Genomic DNA, 25863 nt, shown 5'->3' on the forward strand with positions numbered 1-25863 from the left:
ACATCTGCAACTCAGAGGGTTCCAATTAAATCACAGGGCCTGCTCACATGTGCCACACAGACCAGCACAGAAAAGCAGAGGAAGGGCACCCTTGAAGGATGGGTCAGACTATAAGGTACAGGCCTGAAGAAGACAGCCCAAAGAAGGAAGTGTTTCCCGCAGAAGCTGGATGTACGTTTTCATGTAAATGAATCTTGACTGTGAAAGCAGGAAAGGGCTGAACCCAACATCTTTGGGTCTCACTGGGTTCAGAAGCCATCAGCTTCACTGGGCGTGGTGGTGCACACCTACCCTGCCCTTGGAAGGCTCAGGAAGCAGGACTGCCATGAGTTCAAGGCCAACCTGGGCTGCATGGAGTTCAAGGCCAGCCTGAACTACATACAGCCTTGTCTCAAAAGCCAAAACACAGAAAGAGCCATCTGCTTAAGACCCCTGCTGCATTTAAGTGCTGGCTCCTATCCTCCTCCTCCCCGTAAAACAAGCGGATAAAAAGAGGCTCAGGCAAGTACGGGGCTGATCCAGGACGCAGACAGGGAGTGGGGCTGTGTGGGAGTGAGGGTTAGGCACAAACTCAGATTCCAAAGTTCTGTATTTTTCAAAATAAAGATCACACATTGTTTAGAGACAATCTACACAAGAGTTACAAAAAATAGTTGCCCAGGCATAAGCATACACAGGTTTGTTAATTATACACATATGGTTACAAGTGTGCTTGCAAAAAAGTTCATTGGAAATATACACAAGGCTCTGGAAATGTACACCGTGTAGTGTTACAATTCTATATTCAAACAAGGAAAATTGACAGTATGTTACATTCACTTACAAGTAGACAAAATGCAAAATACAGTTCATCTTCTGTACAAAAAGGAAGGGCAATTCACACTTTACAAGGTGAGAGGGGCTCTGATTGTGAGGAAAGCTGGGGCGGGCTGAACTTTTACACGTCCTTCTGACTGTCACAAAATAAACAAAACATTACTTTTTCAGGGTTAAAAGAAAAAAACACTAGTGTGAACCGAATCATCCAGAATGACATTTAGAAAGGATCTCACTACTTTCTGACTAGCTGACAAATAAAACCAAGCTATTCTTTTCTTTTTAAACATTAACTAGGCTGTATAAAGAACATTTATTCCTTCAAAAGAAAAAAATTTACTTCTGGTTGAAATTACAATTTACAATATACAACACTATAGGCTACGACCATAAAAGGTGAGAATATACACTGAATGCACAGGGCTGGCTAATTCTCTTTTCTTACCAAAAAACGTGTTTATGTTGATTCAAACTTCTCCACATTTACATTACAGGTATACAAATGTACAATTGTACAATCAAAAGTATGTTCGACTACTAGGGTACATTATAGATACAGATTAAACATCAAAACAAGAAAATACTACAAATTTGTATATATGCAAAGTCTACACCAAGTATACACTATATATTTATAGAAGCAAGACCAAAAGCAGAGTTGGATTTTTTTCTCATGCTAAATAATCAGATTTTGCCTTTCAATGTTAGTAGAAAAAATCCAGTAGGCAGTAAACAGTCACACCCACCCGGCCCTGAAAGACCTCTGGGCGCTCACACCTCCTCAAAAACCAGACAACACCATCTTCTTCAGTATACGGAGTCTCCAGAAGGAATTTTCACAAGTTTCATAAACATAATGTCATAAACTGAAATTTTAGCAACTCTGAAACCTTTTCATTTTATATATATATTTATATATATATATACTTTTTATAAACAGTGTTAAATGCCATTTTGGGGTCATTTAACTAGAATTCAAACTTCTCAGGTTTTTTTTTTGTTTGTTTGTTAGTTTTTGTTTTTTACTAAAATGAGGAAGTGGGGAAGAGCTATTTGCAAAACTTGCCAATGAGGCAAATGAGTTAAAAACCTTTTTTTCTTTTTTTTTTAAAAACTTTTTTTGTTAAACCAACCACCCTGAAAGTTTCCATACATGGAATATAGATACAACATTGAACAAAATATGTGGCCTTCCATGTACATTGATTACTTATGTACAAGTATCCTATACACCAGTAAAACAGCAGGGCAATTAGTCAATTAAAAAAAATAATTAGTACATGTTATGTGTAATAAAATTAAATTTACAAAGGCTTTTCCACTGGTTGATTTTATTCCTTTTTGGAGGAGGGAGCAACCCTAGAGCAACCATTTGCCCGTTTTAGGTTCTACACTAGGACATTTCAGGTTGCTGGTTGACCTGCCAGGGGCCAGTGAGGTCAGCAGGAGCGGGGTCAGGGTGCACTGCTCAGATGATACCATTAGGAGGGCCACAGATGGGCCCCAAGTCCACTCCATTCTTCATGTAGTATTTCTCCAGCTTGGCCAGGATGTGCTTGCCATAGGTGTACTTGCGAAGAGTGGCGATGTGGGGCCGGATCTGGGGAGGAAAGACAGGCTGCGTTATGCTGGCCTCACCTCTGGCATGCACCCTCATAGTGATACCTTGCACTGGTTCAGTAAGCCTGAGCTTCAGAGTTTTTGTGACCTATCAGATGAGAAGAACAGCTCTTCCCCTTGGCACTGACATAGTATGTGAGGGCTCAGAGGCTGTGTGACAGCACACTGACAGTGTACCCTGACTGGCCAGCTGCACAATGCCGCCCTAAAAAAGGACATGCACTGGGCCTCTGGCTTTATGCACTGTATCCAGGTTCTCCTAGCCAACAAAGATTTGCATGTGGACACCATGAACCCCTGGCTTATCACCTAGTCCCGCCCATTTCATAAGAGATCACAGAAAACTAAAAGTAACAACAGAAATGATAATCACGAGCCGGGCGTGGTCCCTCATGCTTGTAATCCCAACACTCGGGAGGCTGAGGTGGGAGGATCGTTGTGAGTTCGAGACCAGCTTGGGCTACAAAGTGAGCTCAAGGCCAGCCTGAACTGCATAGTGAGACCCCGTCCTCAAAAAAGACAAGAAAAAGAGAGAGAAAGAGAGAGAGACAGACAGACAGACAGAGAGACAGACAGACAGAGAGACAGGAAGGAAGGAAGGAAGGAAGGAAGGAAGGAAGGAAGGAAGGAAGGAAGGAAGGAAGGAAGCAAGCACTGCTCTCCACTCTGCTCTGAGGCTGATCCATCGCAGGCATACCCCAGTCTCCAAGAGATGGTGACTCTCTACAGGCTCACCAGGGCCTGGTTTACTCTCTAGCAGTGTTTACTGCCTTCTTAACAACCACTAGTCTCTACACACAGACAAGAAAAGGCCATGAATTATAACCCATTTTCCCATTCAAATCTGTATGTGCACACACCAACACAATGGGTAAGAGAAACAGTGGGTACTTGAGAGGAGAGCTCCAGGAGTGCACCCCTAGGAGTGTAGCACTGTCTGGCTGTACCCTCAAAGTGGATTTAGAAACCACTTTTGAACTCACACAGGGCACAGATTCAAATCAAATGCTACATTCTCACCTAAGACCTACATGGAAAATGACAGGTAATAAGTAAATACTCCAGACTCTAATTCTGAGCTTGGTGAAATGCACAACTTGCTTATACCTCCCTAAAGTTTGCCATAAAAAAGAAGCCAACGATGCTACAATTTTATTTGGGTTGTAGTAAGGGCTATGTACATGAAAAATGTTTTCATAATGCTCTCATCTTGAACTTGAAGTTCTAGATTCCCTCACTTTTAGTAGCTTTCCTTCTAGAATGTAATTTAAATTCTAACTGGCTAATGAACCAAGCCATATAACTTTCATACTTTTCCTCCTAACAAAACGGTAATAATAGCCGGGTATGGTGGAGCATGCCAGTATTCCCAGCATGTGGATACCACTTGGGAGGTTGAGGCAGAAGGATCACTGCAAATTCATGAAACCCTGTCTCAAAAAGACGAAGAGAACTGGACATGGTAAGGTATCCCTGTAATCCTAGCACTCGGGAGGCTAAGGTAGGGGGATCACTGTGAATTTGAGGGTAGCATGTCTGCACAGAAAAACTGGGTTAAAAAAAAGACAAAACAGAACAAAGTGAGACAACTTGGCAGGACCCTCAGAACTTCTCTCACTTCTCCCACCAACAGAAAACTCTATTAATCCGAGCACCCAATTTGGTCTACTTCTCTTCAATCTCAAAGCCATCACCAGCTGCTGGTTCAGCTGTTCCCATCTAGTTTCATCACTGCCTTCCCTCCTCCAAGTGAAAATGCCCACTCATTGGCCAGGACAATTACCTGGAACGTGGAAGTGACCGTCATCACAGTTCTGTTCTACTGAACTTGATGAACTTCTCCAAACACAGTCCTTTCTCCTGCCTCCAAGTCTCTGCCTATTAAGCACCTTCTTCCCGGAAAGAGACATCCTGTCCCACCCATATGTTCCTACCTGACCCACCTACAACCCCATTATCTCCCTGGAATTATGGTAGCAAGCTGAGCGCCATATGGCATACACCAATACAACCTGCTGAGGGGAAGGCCTACTATAGAGGACATTACTTAGTATTCAAGTGAACGACTGGAAGGACAGGCTTTAAATTCCACATACCTCCCACTCTGCTCTGCCTTCACCAACACCGTCACAATGTATATCTATGAAACCGAACCTGCAGCACTCTGGACTCCCCCAGCTGCCATCTCTGCCATCAACCAACACCAGAGGCTGGTGAAGTGGAAGGGCTGGGCTGGGTTTGCACTGGAGGTGGTGCCATCTTGTCTGGCTCAGAACTTGAGTCCATACAAAGGTTCTCATTATCGAACTCTGTCCTCAGTGAGGGCAAGTGGGTCATCACTGCCAGACAATGGTGACCCCTCCACTGAGAAGGACTGACGGAGCTCAGAGCCCCCTGAGGCTCAGGGCTGTCTAGCAGCAGCTCAGCTACACGGTACCCTCCCCTCCCTGCTCACAGGCTTGTTTTGCTTTCCTGGGCCCTGTGGTCTGTGCAGGGATGGGTGGAACCCCACTGTGACTATCCCTGAAACCGGCATCTCCTTGGGATTTTTCCATCAGCTCTCCTCTCATGGCACCTAACTGTTCAGATTTTCTGTTCCTTTCCTCTGTCTAAACCCTCCTCAGCCTTGTCCTCTGCAAAGCCTTCCCTCGGGAACACTGGGCAGGCCACTCATGTGGGTTCTACTGCCTTCTAACACCCTTTTCCACCAGACTGTGGGCGGCAGGCAAGGATCAGGTCTCAGTTGACTCTGCACTGCCCAGCGCCTGGCACAGATTTAGGTCCCTGGGCAAGTTATCTGCTCAGTATATGTTGGTGAAATAAGTAAACAAGAGATTGGAGGGAGGAAAAAGAAATGATGGGACTAGGCTCCCTCACTGGACTGATAAGCTGATCTCTTAAAGACCAGGGAGGGAAACACCTCACAAAAATTGAGCTCAAGATTCAGTGTGGCAAACATATGAGAACAATGGTGACTGTGCATAAAGAAAAGGAACTCAGACAGGGTACAGTCCAGTGACGGCCTCAGAAAAATGGGCAGGGAAGGGAGGGAGGCACAAGACATCCATGTTCCCTTGTGTTTTAGAAATGAACCCAAGGCCTTGCACCCTTTCTCTCTGATTAAGAGTCTGCTCACTCGGGGCTGGGGATTTAGCTCAGCAGCATAAGCGCCTGCCTTGCAAGCAGGCAGTCGTGGGTTCGATCCCTGGTACCGATAAAAAGGAAAAAGACAAAAATAATAATAATAATAATAATAATAATAATAATAAAGAGTCTGCTCACTCACCTTATGCATGACAATCTTCCGCTGACCTGGCTCTGCCACGTCAATCATCTTCTGGACCACATAGTTGGCATACTGGTCCTTCATCATGGTGTATAAGGCACTGTGGGGACCATCGTTCATGGTGCATACCTCGTCAATAAGCACAGCACGCTCTGTACGTGAGGCATGGGTGACACACTTTTCCACAACATTGCTGTAATGTGACAGAGCCAGGGAAATTCTTAGAAGAGGAGCCTTTGTGCAGCAGTAGACAGCTAGCATTTGTGGAGAATGAATCCACTCACTGTCAGCTCTTAAAGAGTGTCCACCTCTACCACCTGAGATGTCCAATAGTCAGTGATGTCTAACCCAACCCATCAATCCTCTTCTCACCTCTAAAGCTTACAGAAGGCAAGAACAAGACTCACTGATGCCTCTTCTCCTGCTGCCACCACAGTGTGGCACTTAGCAGAGGCTCTCAGACTTACTGGTAAACTACCGCATACTCTCTATCAGCAATGTAAGAACAGGACCCTAAGCACATTGGCACTTCTGAACATTTCACAAAAACATCATCTTGGGAAAGGAAGAGGAGCCTGGTTCCATTAAAACACCCATTTTTCTATAATCCATGGGGACTGTAGAGATTGATTAAATTATATGCTGTCACATTAATGGCTAGTTACCATCCAAGAGTGATTACTCGTTGCTGTTTAGTTCCATCAGACGGCACTACCCTCCATCTGTGTACCTCTATGGGAATGACACTGCACAATCTTAAAGAACCATATATACTACATGTATACTGCTGGAGCCAAGCCTAACACCTGGTGGGAAGGACGTGGGGGTGGGTACACAGCAGGGTTGAAGGCTTCACAAAGAATTTGTCACAATGTCATAAGGTTTTATAAATTAAAAGCAAAGAATTTGTGCAAAAGAAAGAGCTACTTTGGATCATACAACTCTCAAGAGCTGGGCATGGTAGCACATGCCTACAATATCAGCCTTTGGGAGACTGAGACAGGGTCAGGGTGATTTTAAGACCACCCTGGACTACACAGTGAGATCCTATTTCAAAAACAAAACAAAACAGTCCTAAAAAATTTGTATCTAGCCACTACAGGACACCTTTCACTGTAGCCTGCAAGGCAGTCACTAATGATTCAGAAGTAGCTACTTTCTAGGGCAACTTACCATAGATGAATACTTCTATTAAACATTCCTCCTTATATATCAAATCACCACAATTTGGGTACTTTTATTTCTTTTCTCTATTTTTCATGTTACAATGTCATAAGGTTTTATAAATTAAAAGTGAACATTAAGACCACTAATGATGGCACATGCCTGTAATTGTAGCATTTGGGAGGATGAGGCAAGAGGATCACTGCAAGTTTGAGGCCAGCCTGATCTACAAAGGCAGCCTAAACTGCACAGAAAAACCTTGAGCCATAAAGACAAAAATAAATAATAAAATAAAATAAATACAAAACAGTGAACATTAATAAACATGAAAGTCAACTAAATACTACCTGACCTGCAATTTGTTCTAAAAGCCAGGAAAGAAAATATTTTTAAAAAATTTAAGGCAGCTAGGCATGGTGGTGCACACCTATAATCCTAGCACTTGGGAGACTGAGGCAGGAAGATTGTTGCAAGTTCGAGACCAGCCTGAGCTACAAAGTGAGCTCAAGGCTAGCCTGAACTTCATGGTGAGACCCTGCCTAAAAAAGAAAAGAAAAGAAAAGAAAAGAAAAGAAAAGAAAAGAAAAGAAAAGAAAAGAAAAAGAAAAAAAGAGAATACAGCATCATGCTATATAAACAGCAGACAGCCAAACTCTTCTTAAGCCTGGACACTATAATGCCGAAGGTGAGATTTTGAGAATGAAGTTAATGAATGTTCAGTGTACCACAGTGCTACATTTTAAAACACAGTGCCCAGATTTCATAGTAGCTGATTACAGGGCAGCGAGAAGCCCACTTACAAGACTACATGCAGCCCTGACTTTGTAAACTCACTTGACTTTTATAGCTAGATACGCTTTGAAAAAACATTAAGAAGAATTATCATTCGTTCTTGCCACTGCTGTACTACTACTCAATCCTCTCTTCTGGAAAAGAAGTCATGGAACCCAAAGCACATACCTGGCAAATTTGTGCTGACTTAATACAAGTACATTGCCTCGGATTTCTGCTACAATTTTGCTTTTATCCTCAGGACGACCATGCTCCAATACATGCTGGATTACATAGTTTCCATATTGATCCTTTTTTGAGAAACAAGAGAAGTAAAATGTAAAAACCAGTTATGTGGCTTACATCTTATATCTAAGTAATACCTGTATTTTTGGTTTAGTATGATGGCTTATCTGAATACTAAAACTAGAAAATTTTGAAATAAATAGTAACAATTTCCCCTATCATCATAAAATAGGAACATATTATTATTAGACAAGGGAATATCTTTTTATCTATCAATCTATCTATCTAGATGTTCTGGTTTAATTTTTTATTATTTATTCCATACAAAAAAGTAGGGCTAGCTGGTCTAGCCCCACTAGCTTCCACTCAGGAGGGAGACGCTATGAGTTCAAAGCCAGCCTGAGGTACTCAGTAAACTCAGGATCAACCTGGACTACACAGCTAGAAAAACTACCAAGCCTACAATATTTAAAAGTGGAGAGGAGGGGGGCTGGGAATATAGCTCAGCAGTACAAGCGCCTGCCTGGTAAGTTCGCGGTCATGAGTACAATCCCCAGTACCCCCGCCCCCCAAAAAGTGGAGAAGAGGCAGTGTTCGGAGAATAGTCATTAGCAATGTACAGATGAACTACTGCACCTTTCTGTAATAAAGATAAAAAATGGATTTATGTCCAAAACAGGCACAATGAGAAAAAAGAATCAAAGCCTGAAAGAAGCAACCAACTCTGATAATGATGAGACTAAGACCCAGAGAAATTAAACAGTTTTCGTAATGTGACAAAGTCCACAACAGCTCCAGACATCATCTCTTAACAACGAGCGTTCCTGGCTCTACTCACAGCCCACAGTTACAAAACACAAACCAGACAGCTATAAAAACATGCCCAAAGGACACATTAACTTTTGGAACCATGTTGACAAAATACACCAGCACAGGGTCTACTAGGACATGGTGAAGCCCACTGGGGTGAGCAGCTCCTCCACTGGCAAGCCCACTACCTGCACAAGTTGCTCTGTGTGCTGGTGAAGCTCCTCTAAAATAGGAAGAGTCTGGTCAGGAAGACAGTGCTCCAGGATTCTCTGAATCACTCGGCAGCCATAAGGATGTGTGGACAAAGCAAATACCTAGGGCAGACAACATATAAAGAAAGCTGAAAATGACACTTGTTTTCACTGCTTCAAAAGCATTTATACAAACTCATCAATTTTTACAAATTAACTTAATGGTATTTAAGTTATAAATAACAAGGGGTGTGTGTCTCTTGTATGCAAATAAACCCATTTAATTATCTTGAAAATTCATTTAATTTTCATGAAGTCAAAATGAAAAAGGACTTTTCTAAGCCCAGAGAGAACAGTCACAAAAACCACACAGCTAGAAACAAGACTGGTAATTCAACAGCCTCTCCAAAAGATGAGTTTTTAAAAAAAAAAAAAAAAAAAAAAACAGAAAGGAGGGAATTGGTGCTCGCTCAATCACTGACCGATTATCACTGCAAGCAAGGAGGGCGGGGAGAAAATCCTAAATGCTTTCCCATAAACATGTCAACTGTATACAATGTTCTGAAGTCAACTGGGATGTGAGTTTTGAGCAACGGAAAGTGCACAGGCTTGTATTCCTTCCTTTCTTTTATTTTTCCTTCAGGTACTAGGGATTGAACCCAGACCCTTGTACATGCAAGGTAAGAGCTCTACCACTCAACCACATTCCCAACCCTTGCATGTGCTTCAGATCAGACATTCAGTCTTGATTCTTCTCACTCAAGGTAAAGGATGTATACCTGTGATCTGTACTCAGTAACAATGACAGGAGCAACATTAGCTAACACATACTGAATACTTCCTCATCAAGTGTCAATCACTGCACTAAAAGCTTTATGTATAATTTTTATATGGGTAGCTTTTTATGCTTAAAACATATACTGTATGGTTTAGCTTTATAAAAATGCTATTAAAATGTCATAGCCTACAGCAATGTTGGAAACATCATTCAACCTTGTATTTCCAACATTCACTTACAAGTCTGTGGGTAACACAGTGAGTTATCATGCATAGGTATATGGGATCCTGTTGGCTATTAGTATTTTAGAAATCCAATATCCAGCTCATGGACATCTACAGTGCTTAGTCTCTTCCTATAAGTGGAATAATTTTAAACACATCTACATAGGTCTTAAGGCATATACATTGTACAGATGTTACACCAGTCATAAACCTAGGCCAGAAGCACTAGATCACTGGAAATACAAATGCTGAAATTTGAAAGATGATACAAAATTATTTTCCAAAATGGCTGTGCCAGGACACATTCCTAGCAGCAGTTTACTACACCCTGCATTTCCTTCAGTGCACAGCAACTAAAGGATAGGAAAGTCATCTGGACCTCTTTTTATATTTTCCTCATTGCCAATAGAATCAACTTTCTTTCCATACAGCTACTTGCAGTCTGTGTTTCTTCTGTGAAATGTAAATTCATGTTTTGGGCTCATTTTTCTCATTACACTATATTCCTTTCTTTGACTACAGAGGCTCTTTATATATTGCAGATATCAACTGTTTGACACTTTCATCTTGAAAATACTCTCTCGCTGGGCTAGGTATACAGCTCAGTATAAGCGCATTTGATCAGTAAGTGTCAGGCCCTGGGTCCCACCCACTGAGTGCTGTGTTTCAAACAAATACACACAGGGACACATATATTCAGGGTCGTCCCATACCCTGATCCACATGCAGTCTTGTTAAGACCCTGTGAATTCTAATTGTATCTATTTAAATCACTGCAGTAACTGAAGAAATTGCAAAACCTATAAAGTCAAAAATATTTACCAATCTAGGCTTAACCAAACATGCTCCCAATTAACTACACCTGATTTTTACTACAAGTAAACAACACATAGGGTTTGTCTCATTTAAATAAAAACATTATCACATACCCAAAAAGGCAATATTGTTTTACTCTCCTGTCCCACCAACTTAATCTGAGGGTGTTATTTTTTTTTTTTTTTAAATCGGTACCGGGGATTGAACTCACAACCGCCTGCTCGCAAGGCAGGTGCTTATGTCGCTGAGCTAAATCCCCAGCCCGTTTTTTGGCAAAAGAAAGCAATAATTTAGAGGCAATTCAAGAAAAATCAAGGTAAAAGAAAGTAACAACTTAGAGCTGATGCTAACAACAGACTTCTGACATGCAAGTAAAGAGGAAAAATCAGAAGTTATCTCTATGTGGCCACTTCAATACAGTTCAAAACATATCTGAATTATATATCCTCTTCAAAATATTTCAGGTGAAGGACACCTACTTATTTTAAAGATATATTCATGCATGACCTACAAGTTTACTTCTGCAAACAACCTGTATTTTTAAAACACCCTATATATTAGAACAGCTGGAATGGTGGCACATGCCTGTAAGAGGAGGCTGGGACAGAAGAATCACTGTGTGTTCAAGGTTAAGAACTATATACTAAGACTGCCTCAAAAAAAGCAATTAAGCAATAAATAAATGATAGGACAATACTTAACTAAAAGAAATTATTTATTAAATATGAGATTTCATCTTAACAATTTTGATGACACTGTTTCATTCCAACATGAGCAGACATGTGTACTAATGATGGAGAGAGAAGGCTGAAAGACAGTTAAAAGAAAAAAGCTGGTAATACAAAGCCACTTTGGAGGACTATTTTTTCCGGGAGTCTCAGACTAACAAAGCACACTGAGAACATGCCACAACTCCTATTCTGTTTGCTGCTCACAGCAGAGACATTCATTAATTTGTTTCCTTTTTTTATTTCCTAAGTCACTTACCTGCCCTTTAAATGCATCAATGATAAACTGCAAAGATTGAGGCTGTACACATTCAATGCATTTCTGAACCACGTGATTGCCATTCTGGTCTTTGACACACTTGAGGACATGGCCATCTAGTTCCCGAACCATCTCGTTCTATTGGATACAAGGGAAAGGAAGCAACAACAGAATCACACCAAGCAAATACCTATATAATTCAGTCTCCTTACAAGACATCAAGGCACTGAATGGAATTCAGTACAATGCAAGTGGAACAATGCAACTGTGACAATATGACAATGTGGCAACAAATGAGAACTCAAACGTCTTCTGTGTGTTTACAAAACTAATATACAGTAAAAGTTATTACAAGGGTAACCAGTACCACAAAGATCTTTAAATTGAAAGACTTCTTAGAGCTTTTCTAACCCTTTTTAACACATTCATGAGAGGGACATAATTCATTTGTCTCGCTGTGAATCAACCTGAACCACTGGTGGTAAATATGTGACTATCATATCAGGTGGCGTTTCATTAACTGTATTAGTAAAACGACCAGTAAAAATGATGAGATTTGTTTGGAGCACCAGTGGAACAAGCCTGATGGGAGAGTCACGCATGTGCCACCAGTGGTTCAGGCCAGCGGGAATATGTTTAAAAAGGCAAATCTCTTCAAACAAATGGGACTCTATTTGAAACACACTATATTATAGGATTTTATATGCAATTCAGAATTTTATTTAGACAAACCTGCAATGGCTTGTTATTAATAACAACTGTTATGCAGTTAACCAGCGGGAATATGTTTAAAAAGGTAAATCTCTTCAAACAAATGGGACTCTATTTGAAACACACTATATTATAGGATTTCATATGCAATTCAGAATTTTATTTGGACAAACCTGCAATGGCTTATTATTAATAGCAACTGTTATGCAGTTAACAAGCATTATTAATGATAACAAGCATCTAGAATTGACCCTAAATTGGCAGAGTTGTAAGTGCTTACCATGTTTTTACCCACAGATTCTTCCTAATAGACTTATGCATTGCACACTATTAGATGGAGAAACAAAGCACAAAAAAAATCAAAAGATCTGTTCAAAATCTAGACCCGCACTGCCAAGATTCAAGCCTAAGCACTCTGGTTTCAGTGTATGGAATGAGCATTTGTTGGCAAACCACCTTTCGATTATATAATACCCTACACAGCCTTTCAACCACATGTATTAGGCAATGTGTCTGAGAGGAGTTAGGCCATACATTTAAACTATGTATAGAACTAGGTATGGTAGTACACACCTGTAGTTCCAGCCCGCAGAGCCTTAGCCCCAGACTTCAAAGCTAGCCTAAACAACAAGAGAAAATCATGTCTCAATAGAAAAAAAGAAGAAAAAGACTATCTTGAAGAAATCAACAGTGTAAGAATTCTAGCCCAGGCTGTGTTATGGGCATTTATGATGACTATAAAGTTGATGGGAAAGGTTTCTTAGTTAACCAATGAACTGTCCAAATAAAGAAATAACGACAACAGTCAGATGCGGAGAATGTTGTGTGAATGTGAGAAAGGGTATGTGCCTTTATAAGGATTGGCAGAAGGCAACAAAGGTAAAAAGAAGCGACAAGATTCTTCCTGAAAACTCAATGCCTCAGGAATCTGAACAGAACTGACTGCACATGGCTGCGCCCTGGGACTCCCTACTCAATCTCCTTCCTGCCTCCCATTTCTGCTTACTGCACTGACTGTATGTCTGTTAGATGACCATGGTCACTTATTTACTTAATTTATTTATCTAAAATGGGGGGAATCAAGCTCAGGACCTTCCGCTTGATCCGTAGCCACTACAGTCCCTGTAAAATGACAAAATGGCTTCAATCCCTGATATGCTGAGTCACTAAGGTATCTAATTAAGCAAATTCAAGATTATAATAGAGAATATAAAGGCAGGTTTATTAATCAAACACCAAAAGGAAAAGGAAACATCTAATCAAATAGCACAGAGAACAATTTACACCAGACATGCAATTACAGGAATGACGGAACAATGAACGATGCTTACACAGCATAATGATAAAGGTAACTTATGGACAAAAAGGGGAAAAAAAGATGGCTTCCCTAAATATTTTCTTGATCTAAAAAATGTAAAAATTCTTTTGGAACTAAGCTAATTTCACCTAAAATAATAAACTTGGATCTAAAAAACAGCACATTATCTATCACAGAAAGAAATTCAGACCTAGAACAGAACAGCACAAGAGAAACACAACCAGAGGAAGATACAAAAATATGTAAGACAGAACCAATGAACAACAATTTATCACATTCAACAAAATACGACATGAGAGAAAATGCCAGGGAGGAGAGACAGAGATATGTAACAAAATACTTCTCATTCGTTCAACAAGTGGTCAAGAAACCATACGGGTAAAACCTCCCATGTTTAAAAGAAACAAGGACTGGAACCATAGCTTAGTGGAAGAGCACATGCCTTTGCCTAGCACATACAAGGCCCGAGGTTCACTTCCCTCTACCACCAAAAATAAAAAATAAAAAAAAGATTCAATTATCTAGGAAAACTGAAATTAATAATGAACTATAAGCATTAGAAGAAAACTCAAAGCAGTCCTGCATTAGCTTTTAATTACTTACAAACACTGTTTTAAAAGAAACAATCAATGCTACACCTCTAACACAGAACACTGTACAAACGAACCCCAAATCTGCTGTCTCAGCCTTGTCTCTGCCTTCGCCAGCACTTTCACACACATTATCTATGAAACTGAACCTGCAGCACTCTGGACTTCCCCCAGCTGCCATCTCTGCCATCAACCAACACCAGAGGCTGGTGAAGTGGAAGGGCTGGGTTGGGTTTGCACTGGAGGTGGTGCCATCTTGTCTGGCTCAGAACTTGAGTCCATACAAAGGTTCTCATTATCGAACTCTGTCCTCAGTGAGGGCAAGTGGGTCATCACTGCCAGACAATGGTGACCCCTCCACTGAGAAGGAATGACGGAGCTCAGAGCCCCCTGAGGCTCAGGGCTGTCTAGCAGCAGCTCAGCTACACGGTACCCTCCCCTCCCTGCTCACAGGCTTGTTTTGCTTTCCTGGGCCCTGTGGTCTGTGCAGGGATGGGTGGAACCCCACTGTGACTATCCCTGAAACCGGCATCTCCTTGGGATTTTTCCATCAGCTCTCCTCTCATGGCACCTAACTGTTCAGATTTTCTGTTCCTTTCCTCTGTCTAAACCCTCCTCAGCCTTGTCCTCTGCAAAGCCTTCCCTCGGGAACACTGGGCAGGCCACTCATGTGGGCGCTACTGCCTTCCAACACCCTTCTCCACCGGACTGTGGGCGGCAGGCAAGGATCAGGTCTCAGTTGACTCTGTGCTGCCCAGTGCCTGGCACAGAGTACCAATTTGCTTCATACATGATAACAGAAAGAATAAACAAGAAAGAGTGGAACATAGGTTGGATGAAAGCTTTTGTTTGTTGGAATGCTCAGTTTAGGTTGAAGAAAATGATAACATTAACTAACATTTTACCTGATTCCATTATTGGCAAGAAAAGCACCCACCTTGTATAATTGTACCTACTAAAGGCTAAGTAATCAAAGAGAGGGGTGTTGCAATCTTCTGGGTTTTTAACACAAGACACTTGATTCATTATAAATTTACAAAATTAATTACATACTTCATGCTTGCCATGCAAAAAAAAATGTAGACATGAGTACTAACGTAACACTGTGAAAAAAAACCAAAGACTGACAGATTTCAGGAGTCACTGCGCATACCACAGAGAAACATTAAACACCAAGAGAAAAGTTAAAGGGGAAACTTACAATTACCTGCTGGTCTGAGGGAATAAATTCAAGAGCTTTCTGTATAACTCTGCAGCCATACATCTGTAGTGCCAATGATAGGACGTGGCCTCGAATTCGCTCTGCCAAAGCCAGCTTCTGTTCGTGGCTGCCAAACTAGACATAATATGAACACCATTACTTAGGTAGAAGGAAAGAAACCCGAGAAAGCAAAGCTTGCATTGTTCTGCACCCATCATTGACATAATCTCCTTGTTACTATGATTAACTAAACCTTTTATTTAAAGATTCTTTATTTCTTCAAGCCAATAGTTCTTAGGCCCTGATTATGAGAAACTTCTTTAATGTTAAAATTTTTTTCTCAGATACAATTCTAGCAGTTTCTGCTAAGCAAATGTTTAATCCTCAAAACTGTCATTAATTGGATGGATCTGTATTAATTATATATAAGAGCATATGTATTTATTTTAAAATGAATACTGCATAGAAAACACTATTTAGGGCTTCAGACAATGTCTGGGAAAGATGCGAGGACTACTTGCAGCAAACCACAGCATTTGAGGTATCAGAGGCCACTAGCTGAAGTTCTTTCATCTATGTGAAGCTTAAGCCAAACCATATACAGACACTGTATCTTTTCAAAAACTACACTATTTACATAAGCCAACAGACTTGATACGGGAAAAATTAGTAGAATCAAGAGCCAAGAACAGCTATAAAAATTAGACTGAGAATGATTTTCTATCCTTGGCTTTTTATTTTCCTTTAAAAAGCATAATCATGAAACTCGAGAAGAATTTATGAATTTTCCACCTGTTCAACCCCCTCATTTGCTGGAAAATGAGCACTAAGATCCAAGGAAGTTTCTAGCTTGTCCCAAACCATGGAACCACATTCTACTTACATGTTAAGCCACCCCAACTTACACCAGCTTCTAGCAGTGGCCCTCTATTTTTGTATCCATGGCAAAACGGCAGTATGGAAGCATTCTAGTATCAACAGTGTAAGAAATACATTTAGACTTACTTCATAAGAAAAATGGAGACGATAGAAGTCTGTGGATAGGAAGCCTTTTTTTCCCTCGCATTCTGAAGACTGAACCCAGGACCAGGACCTCATCTACAACTGTGCTATATATCCCCATTTAGTTGTTTGTTTTTTTAATTTGAGACGCAGTCTTGCTAACTTACCCAGACTAGCCTCAAACTTATAGTTCTCCTGCCTCAGTTTCCCAAATTAGCAGGATTATAGGCATGTTCCAACATGCCCAGTAAAAGACACTTTTTAATCTTTATAGAGAAAAAATAAAGATATATGGCAGGCATGACGGTATACACCAATAATCTCAGCAACCGGAAGGCTAAGGCAGAAAGATCGCCACAAGTTCCAGGCCAGCCAAGGCTCCATATTTAGTTCAAAGCCAGCCTGAACTACACAGTGAAAAAAAACCCAAAGCACACAAACAAGAAGTTTACACAGGTGTTGGGTGGCAAATAGTATTCAGGTTTCTAACATTCATTCCTACAACAGGTTTTAGTAGTTTGTGCCTGTTATGGTTTATGTCTGGATGTCATCCTCAGAGCCTCATGCATACAGAGATGGGGCTTTGCAGAGGTGGAAAAATCACACCAGTGTTCACTGGTAGATTAGTCCACTGCTAAGCTTATACTGGAAGCTGAGGGCCTTACCTAGAATTTTTTCCTCTGTTTCCCTTTCACTCTGCCCCACACCCTTCCTGGCTGTCAGGAGATGAGCAGTTTCCCTCTATTCAAGTCCTTCCATCATGCCATTTCTCCCTGGAGCCACATCACCATAAAAGGATGAAATTTACAATGGCAGTCAAAATAAAGCTCCCTTCCTTCAAACTGTAGGGATCAGGTATTTTGTCCCAAAAATGACAAAGTGACTAAATGTGATTCTGAATTCATAATTTACGGTTGCCAACAATGGTATGCAAAACAAACAAACAAACAACTTCTACTTCTGTGAAATTTTAACTTGTTAGAGACATTAACCTGTATTTTCATATATTTTTCCCAAAGACAATAAAAACAATAGTGAGCATATTCAAATTAAGAGAACTGAAGCAAAAAGTAATGTCAAAGGATCTTCCAAGAAGGAGTTAATGAAACTAGTCTCTAAAGAAAAATACTTAAGTCAGTGTGTAGGGACAATTCTCTAGGAATCTTTTAATTCTTTTTTTTTTTCCATTTTTTTCACTAACTGTAACCCTGCTAAAACTTACCTTAAACAATTACTTCCTCCAAAAGTGATACGTTTAATGAAACTATCATGACAATCAGAAATAAACATGCTAAGTCTTAAATGGGGACAGTTCTCAAACCACATTTCCAGAATAGACTAGCATGACCTATTTGGGTATTTAAACCATATAGAATGAACTACCACTAGTGAGTTGGAAACCTAAAAAAAAGCTCTTCAGAAAGACCACACACATACTTTAAAGACTGAAACGAAACCAGAATTGTTCTTTTAAAAAGCCAATGTAAAGCAAAACACTCTGGATAGTCTGTAAAGTTAAAGAATAGAAAGAACAAAGAAGACTTACTTCAAAGAACTTCTGAATGACATAATTTCCAAACACATCCACCATTAGCTGATAAGCAGCCTGGAGGATTTCATTGAAGACAAGCTGACGCTCAGCTGCTGTAGCACGCTCTAGTTTCAGCTGAATGAACCTAAAGCAGAAAGTAAAATGAGCAATTAGTAAGTCATACTTCCTCAATTCTGAAATACGCATTCACATGTGCAAACAAACTGAGTGTTGTTCAAATGAGCCACTCATGTTCACATAAAGAACTTCTGAAAAGGGTAACTATCTCAAGCAGTTGAACCTTTAAAATATTTCTTCTTTGAGACACGGTCTCGGACTGGCCTTGAACTCACTTATGTACCCAAGCTAGCCTCAAACTCACAGCAATCCTCCACCTCAGCCTTCTGAGTGCTGAGGCATGCACCACTACATCTGACACCGTGTCTTTATTGAAGAAACCTTATTCACAAAATTCAGAGCACTTCTTGACTTTTGCCTTTAGAGGACAGCCCTACATTAATGAACTCAAAGCTGATGATCCTTACTATAATCTCCAAGTCATATCTAGAAACAGCAATATTCATTATGTTCTTAAGTAGCAGCTACACAACTTGCCTTGTCTAGCTTAGGAAAATCATGCTGTCTCTGACTGTCACCTATTAATTACAAATGTGAGAGGCACTTGTACAGCAGCAAGCTGCCAAAACCTAAAATGAAGGGAGGTTAGTATACGCTGTGTCACTGGGTCCAGAGAGATGGGGAAAAGCAAATGGAAACAGATAGGGATGGGAAAGAAGGATGGGTGATGCCATCTATCTATGTTGCATCTCTAGGAAAATCTCTACAGCAGCATACAAAGAGGCAGGCTAAGCCTAGTCTGATCTGCTATGGTAGCTGTCACCTCTACCTCCTGAAGTGGTAGATCAGTCTTATTCATACACAGCTGAGATGCAAACTTACATTTGGAGAGTTCTCTTTGACAGCAAAAGGATTTTTTTCTATTGCGCAAAAGTGTGCATATGCAGAGAGTTGGGAGTCTTATGGACTAGAAACAGTCTCTTTCTTCAGAAAATTAAAAGGTTTGCTCAGGCTGAGGATTTAGCTCAGTGGCGCAAGCACCTGTCTGGCAAGCATGAGGTCATGAGTTTGATCTCCAGTACCCCCCCGCAAAGATAAAGGTTTGCTCAAAGTAATCTACACTACTAAAGGCTCTGTCCAAACACTTCTTAATATCTGGTCACCCTTGTTATTCATGTCCTTCTGAAATAAATAACTAGAAGTATACTACATACTTTGAACTATACTATTTCAATTTGTTTTAGTATATGCCTTATGTGAGGCATGGAATTTAAGGCATTAAGATTTCAGTTACCTTAAGTGCCAAAGCCAAGTCCTCACCTGGACCCATGCTGATCTTGGGAAAATTCCATTATATGTCCAGCAATCTCCCGCAATTGTAAATTAGGGTACCGATTATTTCGAAAATCTTCCAGAAGTCTGCTCCTGCCAGAGGGCATAACATCGGACATTCCGTATCGCAAACGAGAGGAGGAAAAAAGGGTGCTGCTGGGGCTGAAGAGGCTGGAGGCACTGCTTGCACTGCGGTATTTGGCTTCAGCACCTGGAGCAGCAGAGATGTATCTTCCACTTCCATTTGTGAGTCCTCCTGTTGGTTACAGAATAGAAGAACTTAAAGACTATTCTTAACATTATTCAAGAGAGTAAAAAGCATCCTACACACAAATTGCTCCATCATCTCTGATTTTTTTAAAAATTATGTTGCCTTTGTGTTAAGATTCAATTCTACTAGTGCTTCAACTTTTATAAACCCAGCTGAGCAATCTGAAAGGAAACTTTTACACAAAGATTGAGGGAGGGTGCTTTTTCCACTGACAGTAGACTGCTCATGAGACTGGAGCAATAAGCTGGAAGTAGTGGCGCATGCCTACCTCAAAAGTGAGAAGCTGAGGCAGGAGAAAATCACTGCAAGTGTGAGGCCAACATGGGCTACATAGTAAGTTTAAGACCAGCTACATAGTGAGACTCAGTTTCAAGGGGGAGGAGGACCCCAAATAGTAATGATAATGATAGTGCCAGGATGGCCCTCAGCAAGGTGTCTACCATGTAACCCCAGCCCAAGTACCAGCAGAAAAGACTCAAAAAAATGCAGTGATGTTTCAGTGGCTTTTTACTCTTAAGCCCCATGGAGATTCCCTCCATTCTTAACCTTCATTTCCATCTGAAACCTACCCTTAAAAAATCCACATCAGTCAAGTTACACATAAAAAACTTTCAAAAAGAAGGAATAATTTGCTCATGAAGTGAAATATGAAAACCCACTAAGATATCCAAGGTCAAGGATAACGGGTAGAAAAAAAAAGAATGGAATCTAGTTTTCAAATTCTTCATCCCAAACAGGAAGTGCTTAACAATTTCTACGGACAGAGCCAGAAATGACTATAGTAGCATCATCCTTCATGCCTCTGAAACTGATCTTCTGACTAGTAACCATAGAATAATAACTGAGGCCCTAGACAGGTAAGGTAGAAATATGACTAAAGGCTTATCAAGTAAGTAAACAGAGATGAGTACAGCTCACTGTTATGCAAGGTCCTGGGTTCAGTCCCTAGCCAGCCACACACATTAGAAAAGAGCCTAAGTATAACAAGTACAGTTTTAATAAATTTTTAAGGAATGAGTCATTTTTTAGACTGTACTATAGAAAGGTTATAAAGCCTTCTGAGGGGTGGGGCAGCACTGGGAATGGAAGCCAATACCCCCAGCAAGACGGCTCCATTAATGAGCTACAGTCCCAGTCCTCAGAGCTGTTTTTCTCTATTATTTATTTTTAATTAAAAAACTTTTTTTCTTTTCTTTTCTTTTTTTTTTTTTTTTTTGCTGTATAGTTCAGCCTGGTCTTGAACTCACTATGTAGCCCAGGGTGTCCTCAAACTCTCAGCGATCCTCCTGCCTAAGTGCTAAGATTACAGGCAGCTCCCTCTCCTTTAAATTAAAAAAAAGAGTGAAGAAACACCACACAACAACAAAGAGCTTAGATGCTCAGACTGGTAACAATTCAGAACACAAGAGCAAGCTCGCCCATCTGAACTGCTTGTTAACTTCTTCACAAGTTTGGGTTGAAGTTTAATGGTAACTACAGAAAGATAACCTGGCTTGGATTTCTCCATAGAATTCCAGAGCCCAGGTTCAAAGAGCTGGGATTTAATGAAAGTGACAGAACCAAAAGAAAATGCCTCGATGTTAAATTCTCCTAAATACGTGTCATATGGTTTACCTCTGTACTAAAAGTTTTTCTGTATTTTCTAAGGATTCTCATTGGCCTTTTTTTATGAAAGAATTTTAAAATTCCTATTTAAGTAATAAGAAATTAGGACCCAGAGAAATGAAATGCTCATCCAAAGACGCAATACTCATAACTATCTTGGCCAGGATCCTTGACTCCAGTGTCAGGGACCCTGCAACTACACGAAACCATTATTTAGACTCAGTTATATCAAAGTTCCTCATTGTCTGGGACACTGCTGCTTTTCCTGTTGAATTCTATAATATTTTCTAATCCAAAAAGGAAGAAAACAGGTTTATTTTAAAATAAAACAGCAATCATATGGCTACTTTTTTATTCCATTTCAGGAACCACTTTTTCCCCTGTAAGAGACATGAGGGATGGTCAGAGATGATGCAGCAGGTGTTAGAAGTGAGATAACAGCAACTTGCATACCTAAAGGGGAATGCCACAAACACACACAGTTTTAAAACAATTTTAAGAATGCAGTGACTAATCAAGGCAGAAAATAAGTTGAAACAGCCAAGATCTTGGTGACAATGTTGAATAATGAGACAAATCAATCCTGAATGCTGTCCTAAAACCATACTTCCAGTTATACGACTCAATACATTCACTTATTTAAAGCTACTAACAGTTGATTTTCTATTATTGTAGCCAAAAAATACACTAATCCATAACAAAAGCCTAGGACAGGAAATGGTTAATATGCCTATCATATTAGTATATACATTTATTCTTGTTTTGATTTTTGTCTCTGGTCTCCATGGATTCCAAATGGTTACAACCATAGGCACAAAGACATCTATGTGTTCTCTCTGCCTCTCTCTCTCACAAATACGCACTCACATACACACAGAGCTTTTCTTATTGAAAAAATATACAAATGTCTCAAAGGGAAAAGAAACTTTCCCAGGTACTAAATTATAAGAGGCAAAATGACAATTCAAAGATGCATTTTAAGTATTTTATGTGGGCTAAGCAGTATTTCTTTAAACATTAAACCAATGCCTAAATGTTTGATTAAAGTTCTCTTATTGTTCTGAAAAAATGTCTCACAAACAGACCACCAGCATTTGGTGATGGGATTCCACTCAAATGAAGAATGTGATGAAGTATTTTTCCCAGTTCCTCATAGCTCACACAACTACATGTACTTGTATCCAAACCATTACAGCCCTGAAGGTTTAATCTGCAACTCTTAAAAACAAACAAACAAACAAACAAAAAACCATAAGGCCTTAAAAAGCCACCTTTCAGGCCCAGGATACAGCTCAGTGGCACAGTGCCTGCCTGGCAAGGGCAAGGTCCCGAGTTTAATTCCCAGTACCAAGAGTAAGAGTAAGAGTAAGAGTAAGAATGGGAACGGGAACGGGAAGGGGAAGAGGAAGAGGAAGAGGAAGAGGAAGAGGAAGAGGAAGGAAAGAGGAAGGAAAGAGGAAGCAGTAGTTTCTCATTATTGTTCCCTTTTATTTTCCCAATGGAGGAATTCATAAGACTGTGTCCTGTAACAAATTTCCACAGAAATTAAGTGCTTTCTTTTTGAAACAATTTGCACTCCAGGGATTTTGTTTTTGTTTCTGTTTTTAAGAACATAAATCTACTAAAGGGCTTTCTGCCAGTGGCCATTTAGTATACCAACTGCTTGGTGTGTACCGTTTCTTTTATTTGTGTTCAGTACTTATAGCTCTTACACATGCCTCATGAGCAAAGCCTCGCCTTGTAAAGCCCTGTCTTGTAATTTCCCAAGCTCTACATGTAGGATAGGAAGAGTCAACAGTGTTCATCAAAATGTGGTAAAATTAAGCTCTTCCCAACTGAACCGCTTACATCACATAGGTAGCCCTAAATTAACAATACAACTATCACTGATTCATGATAATGTGACCAAAGGATTTTAATATTCACAGTTTTATAGCTGATAAAGTCACTTTCAAGGATTCTTTTTCAAATGAGGAAGTACCTAACTTAAGGCATACACACACACACACACTGTCAACTTACATTTTGGACAGGTTTCTCACTATTAAGAGATAACACTTTAATTTGGACAAGGACCAAAAAAAAGCATTTTGTGTTTGCTTGCTTATCCTAAAAGACTAATAACATATGCAACCTTTAATATAAGACAGAATTTTTTATGAACACAGGAATTTTCTAACAATAAAACTAAAGGATTACACTGGATTACACTGTTTTAGAGCTTTCTTTTACAGTATTTCAACCTCATACACATGAAGAAACAATACTTTTCTTTCAGAGCACATGAAAAACCTGAGGGTTGTCAATCATGACAAAATAAATTATATCAGTTACCTTTGGAGCTTAAGAATTCTAAATGGTACAAATTGGGAATTGTACAGAAAACTGTAAATATGGAAGCAGGAAGAATGCAAGTTTACAGCCAATTTGGGCGATTCAGAGAGTTCCTGTCGTAACATCACAACACAAAACAACATAACATAACGTGGGCCAGGGACCACAGCTCAGTGGTACAGCACTTATCTAGCATGCACAAGGCCCTAGGTTGAATCCCTAGTAATGCAATATAGAAAGAAAGGAAGAAGAGAGCACAGAAAGGGGAAGAGAGAAGAGGAGGGAAGAGAAAAAGGGAAGGGGAAGAGGACAGAGGAGAGGGATACAGGAGGAGATCATCAAAATAGAAAAGCATACCAGGAAATAGAAAAAGGATGGTACTGGACAGACATATGATGAGAAGGCAGAACACGAAAAGAATCAGACTTTGAGGATATTCACATCCGTATCATCTTTTCTTTTTGAGGTAGGAGCTAGAACTTACTATAGTTGGAAACTTTATAGATATAGATTAGAGCCTACAGGCTTCATCTGACCCTTTACAAAAGCTATATAGATATAGCTGTTAAGCATATTACCTATTAATAATTTTGAAAATACTGTCAAATTGAAATCAGGAATGGAAGTACATTCCTGTAATTTCAACACTCTGGGAGACTGAGGCAGGAACATTTAAATTCAAGCTCAGTCTGGGCAACTTGGTGACATAGCAAGACTATGTCTCAAAGTGAAATGTAAAAGAAAGAAACTGGAGCTGTAGCTCAGTGTGAAGCCTGGTTCAATCCTCAGTCCTGAAAGAGAAAAAGTAACACTGAGAAACATCAGACTTTTAAGTCAAATAAATATTTGCAACATCCATCTTGCTCAGGGTCACAAAGTTTATGCTTAATAGTATTACCGAGCCTGCATGTTCACACATACATACATAAGTATACCTGTGGGAAATGGGAAGGAAAAAGCAAGAAAGAAATCTTAATCTAATACTGTTTAAAAAAGTACTACAACTCCAACAACTGAGATGAGTAAATCCCTAGAAAGTCGTAAATTACCAAAACTGACTCAAATATAAAAAACTGAACCTAGAGGAAGCAGGAAAATGGCAGAACAATAGCAGCAAAGTAGAAAGTCTCTCTGAGGGAAATAGCCCAGATGCTGGAGTATAGAGAAGACCAGAAGTAAGGAGATGGATCTTCTCGACCCAGAAAGAAACTGAAGTGGAAAAAAAAAAAAAAAAAAAAAGAAAGAAACTGATGTGGAAAAACAAAAGAAAAACTTGGGACAGCAGGCAGTAGCCAGACGCACTCTCACTGGAGCCGGCCCACTGTATGTGAAACGCCTGGAACCTAGAAACACATGGTCACGGTGAAGTTGGGGATTGGTAACCCAGAGGGCCTCAACGGGAGGACGCAGTTGCAGAGGGGAGCACGGGACCAGAGAACTGCACCAGCTTGCAGTGAGTGTGAAGGACTTAGTCCTCCCGTGGAAGTGGGCAATTGGCTGGGTGCCATTTTGGAGTGGGGCAGGATAAGCAGGGAAACAGAAAGGCGGTCGGCTTCATTCAGCCACTCGTAGTGCAGAGCAGATTGGCGAGAATTGCTTGGACTGAATCCAGCCCTTGTGCATGACCCAACAGCCAAGGTGGAGGTTTCCCTAAAGCTATCTCTAACCAATCCCAATTGAGCAACATACTAACGTGGTGAAGACTCCTTGTGGTTACCAGTCAGAAGGGAGGGGCCAGCCTGCCCCGCCCCTGCTTATATACACCAGTATCAACCACTGATTGGGGAGGGCAACAATTCCTAGTCAGCAGGCATCAGAGTAATTATGACCAATAAGGAGCGCCAGGGATTGCTACCTACCTGTCTGGAAAAAACCAGGAACATGACAAGAGGAAGAAACAAAAGGCAGTCTCCAGTATCTAACCCAAGCAGTAGTGGCCCAGGTGAGGCAAACACATAAGAGATCAGGAGTTGCACACCTGCAGTTTCTAAAGCAACAGCATTGACATAAAGAAACAACTTTGTGAAATTATAAAAGAAGAGAAATATAATACAAGTAAAGGAAGATATAAGAAAAATAATAAAAGAAATGCTAAGCACCTCTCAAGAACATAGATGGAATAGAGGAGCACAGAAAAAGGAGGGAAACCTTTGATGAAAAATGTAAAAAAAAAAAAAATTT

General features: G+C 40.3%; 1 protein-coding gene and 2 non-coding genes across 19 annotated transcripts in view; all 3 read right to left on the reverse strand.

Moving 5' to 3' along the window:
• Nucleotides 1-571: 571 nt before the first annotated feature.
• The window catches only part of Pum1 (pumilio RNA binding family member 1), a 123635-nt gene continuing 98343 nt past the window's right edge, over nt 572-25863 (reverse strand). For 11 of the 17 annotated variants that reach the window (XM_063235937.1, XM_023565654.2, XM_003471243.5 and 8 more), the window contains 8 exons: nt 19461-19728; nt 18078-18207; nt 15530-15664; nt 11710-11847; nt 8902-9027; nt 7847-7968; nt 5723-5915; nt 572-2416 (listed from right to left, as the gene is read on the reverse strand). In XM_063235937.1, coding sequence (XP_063092007.1) covers nt 2285-2416; nt 5723-5915; nt 7847-7968; nt 8902-9027; nt 11710-11847; nt 15530-15664; nt 18078-18207; nt 19461-19728 — 1244 coding nt within the window. In that variant the 3' untranslated portion in view covers nt 572-2284. The remainder of the gene's footprint in view (nt 2417-5722; nt 5916-7846; nt 7969-8901; nt 9028-11709; nt 11848-15529; nt 15665-18077; nt 18208-19460; nt 19729-25863) is intronic. The other 6 variants (XM_003471244.5, XM_023565653.2, XM_013153924.3 and 3 more) reach the window with 1 other exon arrangement.
• On the reverse strand, nt 4700-4783 carry LOC111757257 (small nucleolar RNA SNORD103/SNORD85). The gene has a single exon (XR_002791629.1). It is a non-coding gene; the product is annotated as a small nucleolar RNA SNORD103/SNORD85 (small nucleolar RNA).
• On the reverse strand, nt 14588-14671 carry LOC111757256 (small nucleolar RNA SNORD103/SNORD85). The gene has a single exon (XR_002791628.1). It is a non-coding gene; the product is annotated as a small nucleolar RNA SNORD103/SNORD85 (small nucleolar RNA).

Source organism: Cavia porcellus, unplaced genomic scaffold, assembly GCF_034190915.1.
Source record: "Cavia porcellus strain 051 isolate PalLab524CR breed Dunkin Hartley unplaced genomic scaffold, mCavPor4.1 scaffold_25, whole genome shotgun sequence".
Classification (NCBI taxonomy): Eukaryota; Metazoa; Chordata; class Mammalia; order Rodentia; family Caviidae; genus Cavia; species Cavia porcellus.